At 45.2% G+C, this 10606-nt stretch overlaps 1 protein-coding gene and 1 long non-coding RNA gene across 6 annotated transcripts in view; one reads left to right on the top strand and one right to left on the bottom strand.

Moving 5' to 3' along the window:
* Positions 1 to 563: 563 nt before the first annotated feature.
* LOC111098128 lies at positions 564 to 1170 on the bottom strand. The gene is made up of 2 exons (XR_005367136.1): positions 957 to 1170; positions 564 to 647 (listed from the first exon to the last, which is right to left on the bottom strand). It is a non-coding gene; the product is annotated as an uncharacterized LOC111098128 (long non-coding RNA).
* Positions 1158 to 10606, top strand: part of TMEM245 (transmembrane protein 245) — a 102058-nt gene continuing 92609 nt past the window's right edge. For all 5 annotated transcript variants that reach the window (XR_005367135.1, XM_038553056.1, XM_038553055.1 and 2 more), the window contains exon 1: positions 1158 to 1739. Coding sequence is in view for 4 of the 5 variants with exons in the window: in XM_038553056.1 (XP_038408984.1) it covers positions 1158 to 1739 (582 nt within the window). In the remaining variant the exon portion in view is untranslated. The remainder of the gene's footprint in view (positions 1740 to 10606) is intronic.

Genomic DNA, 10606 nt, shown 5'->3' with positions numbered 1-10606 from the left:
GCCCTAGAGCTTCCTCTTTTTCTCTCCTGAGATTAGAGCTTCTGTTATTATCATTTCCATGCGACAGAGGGGGAAATCAGGGTTGGGAGCTTAATTAACCTGACCCCCAGGCCTTAAAAACAAAACAGTGGCAGTTTGAGACTCTGATCTAGAGCTCTTTTAGAAGTTTATCTGGCTCCCACGTGACGCCTACCCCAATGTCAACAGTAACATTACTTTACAGTCCACCAAGGAGCTTTGAAAAACATGCCAAAGATCACTTGTCAAACCAATTAGTATAGTGGGTAAGACAATAGATTTAGGAGCCAGATTTGGAGGTTTTTTTTTTTTTAGGTTTTTATTTATCCATGAGAGAGAGAGGCAGAGACACAGGCAGAGGGAGCAGCAGGCTCCATGCAGGGAGCCCGACGCGGGACTCGATCCCAGGTCTCCAGGGTCACGCCCTGGGCCGAAGGCAGACGCTCAAACCGCTGAGCCACCCAGGGATCCCCAAACTCGGAGTTTGAAGCATGCCTTTGCACTCAGGAGCTGCGTGACCTCGCCAACCTTGGCAAGGTGCTTAACTTCTCCGTGCCTCAGTTTCCTTTTTTTTTTTTTTTTCTTTTTGTAAAGTGGGAATGACATCATGTTCTCTGCAGGGCGTTGTCCTAAGGATTCAACGAACGAGCCACTTGGAACAGGGTCTGCGATATGGCCACCGCTACTTAAAGCCCTGCACCGGAGCGAACCCTTTGCTTGTATCAAAGGAATCAAATAGAGCTGAATGCGGGGATCCGTCCCCTACCCCCACCCACCCCGGGGTCCCGAGGCACAGCCTGGAGTCCCAGTCTACGAATGCAGTGCGCCCCTTTTGGAATTCCGCCTCCTGAAAAGTTGAGTTTACCCCACGGGCGAAGGGACGTCTTTCCCCGCCCCGCCCCGCATCTTGGAAGATGTTGAGCCCCGAAACCTGTTACCTGGCTCCGCAGGAACCAATGGGCGAGGGAGCGCTGTCCCCACTTTCTGGGAGTTGTAGTTCCCGGTGGGTCTCGTGCGCGCTCGGTGCGCAGCGGGGAACTACGACGTCCACAATGCCGCGCGCCGCGCGCCTGGCCTCGCTCCCGTGCCTCCCGCTCCGCTTCCCGGCACCGCCTCTCGGCGGCCGCAGCTGGGGCGCTATGGCCGACGGCGCCGGCCCCGCAGAGGCGCCCAGTCCGAGGGGCTCCCCGGGCCGGGCGCCCCGGGTCCCGCGCCCGGGCGGCGGCGGCGGCGGCGGCGGCGGGGAGCCCCCGAGGACGCCGGCGCTGGCGCTGCGCTTCGACAAGCCTATCAAGCAGGCCTTCTACAACACGGGGGCCGTGCTGTTCGTGTGCCTGTGCTGCGGCGCCGCCGTGCTCGTCTACTTCATCCTGGAGGCCTTCCTGCGGCCGCTGCTCTGGGCCGTGCTGTGCGGCACCTTCCTGCACCCCTTCAAGAGCTCCCTGACGCGCCTGGGCCGCCACTGGCTGCAGCGCCTGCACCGCGCGCACACGCCCATCGTGCTGGCCGCGCTGCTGCTGCCGCTCTGCTTCGCCGACTACGGCGTCGAGGCCCTGGGCGAGCAGGCGCTGCGCCGCCGCCGCCTGCTGCTGCTGCTGGGCGCCGGCGGCCCGCTCCTCTACGGCCTCTACAGCCTGGGCAGCTACCTGGGCGTGCAGGTGCTGCTGGCCTACGCCGGCGCGCTCATCTGCCGCGGGCTGGACTACTTCAGCAGCCTGTGGGTGAGTAAGCGGCGGCCCGGGCCCCGCTGCACCCCGCTGCACCCCGCGTAGCTCCCGGGGGTGCCGGCCCGCAGCGCCGCCTCCCGGGTGCGGGGACCGTCGGAAAAGCCTGCGCCCTCCTCCCCGTGCACCCGCGGAGCGTGGCCCGCTTCCTTCCACGCAGAGCCTCCCCTGTCCCCCTCCCCCGCACCGTGCAGGGACCGTCGGAAAAGCCTGCGCCCTCCTCCCCGTGCACCTGGGGAGCGTGGCCCGCTTCCTTCCACGCAGAGCCTCCCCTGTCCGCCCCCCCCCCCACCGTGCAGGGACCGTCGGAAAAGCCTGCGCCCTCCTCCCCGTTCACCTGCGGAGCGTGGCCCGCTTCCTTCCACGCAGAGCCTCCTCTGTCCGCCGCCCCTATCGTAATAATAGACCTCCCTCCTTGGGGGGTCGTGTCCCCCACGTTGGGAGTCGCAGTCCAGCTTGGCAGGTGGACGTGCGCATCGGCAGGTGGACTTGGTTGGACTTGCCCCTGGTCAGAGGAGGCGGAGGGTGGTTGGTGGCGCCGGCCGTCTTTCATCTTTCGTGCCCATGTGGGTTTTTTTTCTGGACGGCAGAGAGGGACCGACCTTACAGACCTTAGTCCAGCTTGTCATTCTGCAGGTTGGAGAGCTCACTTCTTGCCAGACTAGGGCTGGTTAGTGGCAGAGAAGGCCCGACTTGGCTCCAGTTTCTCGAGTCCTGAAACGAAGCTTGCTTCAAAGGCCCTGTGCGGCTTCTGAGTTCAGGTGACTTTTAGTTTGTGGGAGGCGCCCAGGTCTGCTCCACACCGCACTCTACTTCTTGGGAACCACCTGTGGAGGGAAGGCTGTACCACAGTCCTTTGCCTCCAGCTTGGATTCCTGGAGCACACTGGGTGAAGGAGACGTAGATTGGTGATTCTTGGATCACCCTGAGCTTATTCTTAGAAAATTAGGGAGCTTTAGAATGGGAAGGGATTTCTTTTTCTTTTTTTTTTTTTTTAAGATTTTATTTATTCATGAGAGACACAGAGAGGCAGAGACACAGGCAAAGGGAGAAGCAGGCTCCCTGCAGGGAACCCCGCATGGGAATCGATCCCAGGGATCATGACCTGAGCCAAAGGCAGACACTCAACCACTGAGCCATCCAGGCACCCCGGGAAGGGATTTCAAAGACCATCTAGTGACACGTTTCCTAACTCAGACTAGATACCCAACTGTTTAACTGAAGACTCTTAAAAATGGGTGCATATTTAATGGGTAAGAAGGTTAATTTGTCCATAAACGGTACCATTTAAAAATAATTTCTCACTTTTGTCAGTGGTCAGGGCACTTAGACATCAAGTTCAAAATAATACCCCGTATGTGTCAGACAGGGCTTTAACTCGCCAAGGTTATTTGTAGACTCATGATTGATCCCAGAACTCCTGTATTCTCTCTTGCTCTATCATTACCACCTCTCAGTTTTCATTAAAAGTGATCAAACGTGTTAACAGATACTAGGGTTTGTAGGGGTTTATTTATTTATTTTTTATTTTTTAAAGATTTATTTATTTGAGAGAGAGAGAGGGCGAGCCCAGAGGGAGAGTGAGATGGAGAAGCAGACTCCCCTCTGAGCGGGGAGCCAGACGGGGGGCTCCATCCCAGGACCCTGAGATTACCACCTGAGCCAAAGGCAGACCAAGGGAGCCACCCTGGTGCCTCTTTGGTAGGGGTTTATTATTTTTATTTATTTATTTTTAAAGATTTTATTTATGAGAGACACAAAGAGAGACAGGCAGAAGGAGAAGCAGGCTCCACGCAGGGAGCCCGACATGGGACTCGATTCTGGGTCTCCAGGATCAGGACCCGGGCTGCCTTTTAAGGGGTTTATTTTATTTTATTTATTTTATTTTATTTTATTTTATTTTATTTTATTTTATTTTATTATTTTATTTTATTAATTTTTTAAAAAAGATTTTATTTATTCATGAGAGACACACAGAGAGAGGGAGAGACACACAGAAAGAGAGAGGCAGAGACACACAGAAAGACAGAGGCAGAGACACAGGCAGAGGGAGAAGCAGGCTCCACGCAGGGAGCCCGATGTGGGACTCGATCCCAGGTCTCCAGGATCGCACCCTGGGCTGAAGGCGGCGCAAAACCGCTGAGCCACCTGGGCTGCCCTCTGTAGGGGTTTAAAAGGAGTAAGATGCACGCGTTGTCTTCAAGGTGTATATAATTATATATGAACAAATTCTCATGCAGAGGACAGACACACATGTCATTACCCACTAGTTATGGGCCAGCAGGATATTGGGGAGTGACGCATTCATAATTTTGGGACACTGCCTATGTGTGCAACTGCTAAGTGATCAGATAGACAAGCTTTGGCCTCCAAGTGGCCTGGGCTGTTTCATTTGTGGTAGGTAGGAGGAATGTGGAGTGACCTTTCAACTCCTAGGGCTTGCTGGATTGCCAGGTGGGAGTGATCCTGGAGTTTATGTACTTTTTACTGCCAGACGCCTGCCACTTTTTAGGAGAGGCTTCTTAGGCACAGAGAATGTGATTGTCCCAAAGGCACACCATGTGAAGAAATCTATGGTTGCTTTTCTGGAGTATGCCCCTTTTCCTTTACCCTGTTATTTGTACCTTCAGTGCTATTTCTTGTTTCACAGTTTAGTTGATTGACTGCCTCATATAAGGCAGACTGCTGTATGCTGTTAAGAAATATAAACACTATGACTTGATTCCTATCCAAGAACCTCCATCTTGTTGGAGGCAGACACATACATAGTTTCTGCTGACATTTTGACTGTTGATACTGTAATTTAGTGTAAGTTATTGTAGGCAAGGCCAACTAGCTTATCCATCAAAGTATAGGAAATTGGAAAATAAAAGCCCCAACATGTGAATAGTGTAACTTCATACTGTAGTAAGAAGTTGGATACATGGGTAAATTAGGATGAGTGGAAACTGGAGCATTTCAGCCAGTTACCCTCAATAAATAGGAGGAATTTGGTACCAGTGAAGAAGCATCTGTAGCTGAATGTGTGTAGTTTCGTAAATCTTTTTGCAGAGGAGAAACCCTCAGAGAGGCAGAGACACAGGCAGAGGGAGAAGCAGGTTCCATGTAGGCAGCCCGACATGGGACTTGATCCCAGGATTCCAGGATCATGCCCTGGGCCGCAGGCAGGAGCTAAACCACTGAGCCACCCAGGTATCCCAGAAACCCTCATTTTTGTATTTTACTTAAATACCCTAGTTGTGGGTGAATGGAAGAGAAGTTAGGGCCAATATCAATTTCAAGGCAGGAGGCAGGGATTAGGGTGGTCAAAGCAATTAATGATTTTTAAAAGGCTTGAACCAGCTCTTTAGTTGGAGAGGAGTACCCAGGAAGCAGAGACAGGGAGTCCTCAGCTCTCAGCCAAAAGTGGTGATTAAGCCCTGACCCGAAGCGAAGGAACATCATGTGACCAGGCAAGTGGCCGACTCTAACTTTTCTATCTCATAGTTCACCTTTGGTGTGGTTCTGTGAGCCCAAGCAGGGCTGCCTGGTTTAGGAAAAAGAGTCCGTGTTTTCTAGACAACTTGTATATTTGAGCCTGTGCTGAAGAGGGAAGGTATAGATGGGAAAGGCAGGAACAAAAGCCACAATTAAAGCAAATTCACATTTTGGAGAGCTGACAGTTCATACATTTACGATCCAACTTTTGAGCATCTGTTATGTGCCAGGCACTGGATTAGGTGTTGTCATGAGTATTGTTTTATTCTTACAACTAACCTGTGAAGGAGGGAGGAATTTCGTTGGTGCAGAGATTGATCTAGAGATTGATTTGTTTATTCTGTTAGTAAAAGGTATCAGCAGTTAAAGTCCTTTTATCATCAGAATATTCTAAGTAACCTTTGATAAGGATTTTTAAGAGTTTTCCCCCCATGATATTGTGTTTAAATGTTTTAATTTAACTTTATTTTATTTTATTTTATTTTATTTTATTTTTTAAAGACTTTATTTGTTCATGAGAGACAGAGAGAGAGAGGTAGAGACACAGGCAGAGGGAGAAGCAGGCTCCATGTAGGGAGCCTGATGTGGGACGCCATCCCAGGACTCCAGGATCAGGCCCTGGGCTGAAGGCAGCACTAAACCGCTGAGCCACCCAGGGATCCCCTAACTTTTTAAAATAAAAGTTGATTTTACTTATTTGGGAAAAAACATAAAAGAATATCAGGACTGGACTAACCACACATGTTCCCCCAAAAACCCTTGGATTCTAGTCGTCTAGAAACCTTGGTCATCTCTTTTCTTCCTTTATCCTTCTATCTATTCAGCTATTTCCATGTCCTGTCCACTTTTTCTTTGTAGTGGCTTCAGTACCTGTATTTTCCTTTGTTGCCAGCTTATCTTTCCAGTTCAATTCTTCTTCACCTCCTCTTTGGGTTTCTTCAGTCTCCTACCACTCTGACCTGCTTACCAGTGAAAGACCAGTCATTTGTGGTTTGAATAATTCTTTTAAACAGTTTCAAATATATTAGAATTTTGTACGGACTTAGTAAATGATTTCTAAATACTTAAAAAAAAAATACCTGTTGCATCATGCTCACATATGACACAATCCTTGGGGCCCTTGGCATCTTCCTGTGATGTGGAGTTGTCAAGATAAAATTGAAAAGCTTATATCTCCCCCCCACACACACACACACCCCTTTTCTTTGTTGGGAATGTTTTGATCTTCCTCTCTCTCCTAGTTCAGACATGTTAGAATATTTGGAAACCATTTACAGTTTTTGCAGTAGTGATAGATTTGGTTTCTCCATGGTCCCTGGTCCCACTGTTTTCATTTTACTTTATAAAGAAGTATAAGGTAGAAAGAAAGAATAGTGGTTGAATGGTGAGCAGACTGTAAATTCTATGTATGTATGTATGTATGTATGTAAGTAAGTAAGTAAGTGATCTCTATGCCCAACCTGGGGCTCGAACTCGTAACCCTGAGATCAAGTGTCACATGCTCTTCTGACTGAGCCAGCCAGGTGTTCCAAGACTGTAAATTCTAAATTGAACTCTGTCAATAACTTGTTTTGTGACCTTGGAGAGACCAGGGCTCTTCTCTGAGCTACTCAACTCCAGATATGTGAAATGTGGGGTTGGCTTGGAAGATTTCTAAGGTTCCTTGTGCAGTTCCCAAGTGCTTGTAGGTGCTGCCCAAGAGGCTCTTGGGAGGTGTACATTAGTCAGCCAGCCAGGCCCACTCCATCCCACTTCTGAACCCTTTCCTATGTGTGTTTTTGCTTGCCTGGTATTGGTAAGGAGGAATATTTCTGATGCTTAGGTTCTTTCTCAAAGACTTTGATTATAAAAGATTCTTTTTTTTTTTTTTTTTAAAGATTTTATTTATTCATTCAACAGAGAGAACACAAGCAGGGGGAGAGCAGGAGAGGGAGAAGCAGGCTCTCCACTGAGCGGGGAGCCTGTAGGGGATTCCAGGACCCTAGGATCATGACCTGAGCCAAAGGCAGATGTTTAACCGACTGAGCCACCTAAACGCCCCTGATTATAAGAGATTCTTAATTCTAAGTTGCCACACCACAAAAGAATAGTTTTCAAATTAGAATAAAGCTGTTTTATTTATTTTGTGTGTGTGGCTGTGTGTGTGTGTTTTAAAGTTTTTATTTATTCATTCATGAGAGAGAGAGAGAGGCAGAGACATAGGCAGAGGGAGAAGCAGGCTCCTGCAGTGAGCTGTATGCGGGACTTGATGCCAGGACCCCGGATCACGACCTGAGCCAATGGCAGACACAACCACTGGGCCACGTAGGTGCCCCAGAATAAAGCTGTTTCAAAGGGGGGTAAAGTACCTGAAGTGTCCACTGATTGAGATTTGTACATTAGTGTAATTGGGATTGTATGTCATCTGTGGTTTTATTCTCTCTGTAAAAGACTTAGGAATCTGTTTTGCAAAAACCTGCAGAAGCAAGCAGAATTGTTTTTCTGGTTAATGCCCACATGACAAATACAGCAAGTAGTCTAAAAGGCAAAGTCTACTTATGCATTTGATATTTTATTTAATCAGAAAAGTGTGTGTGGTTAATAAGCCAGATGAAAGGAAAATGAATTGTTTATTTGTAGTGCTAAATAAATATTGGCAGTTTTTACGGGGCATCTGGCATGATATCTATCACACGTTGGTGCTTTAGAGTATTGAATGTGCATTTTGAAAAGGATACATTGTTTTAAAGAACATAAATTTGGGAAAGTATGTTCTTTTATATATAAATTGTAGTTCATTGATTTATGACTGGAAGAAAATTCATACTTAAACAGGCTTGCTCGCTCAGAGGCTAAACATAGAGACACAGAGAAATAAAAAAAAAAACAACTCTTAAAGATACACTTGTAGGAATCCATCCTAAAAATTACATATGAAATTTAAAACTACAAATCTTTATTTTTGGTAAAATTATTTTAAAGAATATTTAACAATTTCAGAAATTGATTCAAGTCAAACATGTTTGTTATATAAGAATCAGTTTAAGCAGCACTGAAGTCTGTATGATAAAGTGAATAATTTCTTTGCCACCATTCTCACTGTGTAGATGTTACTGTTAACTGATGAATAGGCTTCTGAATGTATTTGTATGCTTATGTGAACATATAAAGTATAGGGTTTTTGTTTTACAAAACAAAAATGGGTAACATATAAAATTTTGCAGCTTGCTCTTTATCATTGTATTGCAGATACCTTTCTTTGTTAGCACTTCTAGATAAAATTCTCTCTTTTGAATAGTACTAGAGTATAAAAAACTTTTTTTTCAAGATGCCTTTATAAAGTGTTCCTATCAGATTATTGTAACTCAGGTTTTGAATTAGATAAACTGATAAACATTTTTTAAATATTAGTAATCTGTATAATGATAATGGTTAAATAAAAATTCTCAAGTGTTTATAAATGGTCATGCTTTTTAAGCTAATATTCTATGAATCTTTTCTGAGGAGATGCTTCAGAATAGTGAAAAAAATTCATAGGTCAAAAGAGGTTTTTTTTAAGTTAAAAAACATTTGCTATTTATAAAGGTAATCATAATCTTAGAAAATTCAGTACTTGAAGAAAAGCAGAAAGATGCAAATTACCCCCTGAAATCCAACCATCTAGAGATAATATTTTTAAATATTTTGGCGAGTGAGTGTATTTTCACCATTGTAAATTTACACATACAGTATGCATTTATACTAGGTCATTGAATGTAGATGTATTGTTATGCCCTGAAATTCTGAATAATTATTCCAGTTTTTTGAGGTACCAGTATTTAAAGAGTCCTTTATAAAATGACATTTAGATTATTAGTTTTTTAATATTTTATACTGTCGTAGTGAACATTTTCATATCTGCACAGTCTATAATGCTTCTGTAAACCAAGTTTAGGAGTGGAATTCGGGAGTGTATTTAATGAGTGGTTATTCTATCTATCATCTATCTATCTATCTATCTATCTATATCTATTTTGAGAGAGAGCATAAGCAGCAGTGGGGGAGCAGGAGAGGGAGAGAATTGTAAGCAGGCTCCACACCCGGCATGAGCCCAATGACCCTGAGATCATAACCTGAGCCCAAATCAAGAGTTGAGTGCATAACTGACTGAATCACCCAGGTGCCCTTAATAAGTGGTTGTTTTAAACCAAAATGAGGTTATCGGTGAGTTTCAGGCTTACTAGGTGAAAATATGTGCTTCTCTTTAGATCATGAATTTTCCCTTAAAAAATCTGAAGTATGAAGTCTCCTTTCTCTCTCCATATTTGATACTGATCCTTATAAGTCCAGGCAAAAAACAGAAACTTATTGGAGATCAGTTTAAAAACATCATAGACTTAAAATCTGAAAGGATGTGCCTTTTGTGATCCTCTAGGTCAACTTCTCACTGAGAGCAGACTCTCCTGTTTTATCATCCTTGACAGCTTTTGCTTAAATAAAATATTCCATTTTTAGACAGCTGTAGTTTGTTAGAAAAATTTATCCTCCTATTGAGCTGAAATGTGTTGCTTCCTAATTCCCACATACTCCTTCCTGCTCTCAGGACCACAGGGAATTAAGACAAATGCCTCTTCCAGGAGACATTTTCACAGCTATTTGAAGATAGCTATCAAATCTTGATATTTCCTTCTTTTTTCTTTCCTTTTTTTTTTTTTTTTAAAGATTTTACTGATTTATTTGAGAGAGAGAGCGAGCATGCAAGCAAGTCTGAACAGGGAAGAGGGGCAGAGGCAGAGGGAGAAGCAGACTCGCCACTGAGCAGCGAGCCCGATATGGGGCTCCATCCCAGGACCCTGGGATTAAGACCTGAGCTGAAGGCAGTTGCATAACTGACTGAGCCACTCAGGTGCCCCTTTCCTTCTTTTTTCTAAAGTAAACAGTTTGTTTCTCCATCTATATTTGTATCTCCTACTTTGTGTTTTCTATTTCCTTTCCCAGTCTGAATTTTATTGCTGTGGTTTGATAGTGCAAAAGTCAATGAAACAATCATTTCCCCTGATACGAGCATTATTAATAGGCACTCATACCATTTATACTCCTGATTCACATTGAACTTCCTATCTAGTACTTGTAGAGTTTTGAACCTACAAGCAGATTTTTGTATCTCTGTATTAAATTTAATCTTATTCTAATTTTTAAAAAATTTTTATTTATTTATGTTAGTCACAGAGAGAGAGAGAGAGAGGCAGAGACATAGGCAGAGGGAGAAGCAGGCTCCATGCACCTGGAGCCCGATGTGGAATTCGATCCTGGATCTCCAGGATCGTGCCCTGGGCCAAAGGCAGGCGCTAAACCGCTGCGCCACCCAGGGATCCCTTATTCTAATTTTTTAAAAAAGATTTTATTTATTGATGAGAGAGAGAAAGAGG

The sequence above is a fragment of the Canis lupus genome, chromosome 11 (genome assembly GCF_011100685.1).
Source record: "Canis lupus familiaris isolate Mischka breed German Shepherd chromosome 11, alternate assembly UU_Cfam_GSD_1.0, whole genome shotgun sequence".
Taxonomy (NCBI): domain Eukaryota; kingdom Metazoa; phylum Chordata; class Mammalia; order Carnivora; family Canidae; genus Canis; species Canis lupus.
Note: the sequence above shows the minus strand (reverse complement) of the source record. Positions and strands in the feature narration are given on the sequence as shown.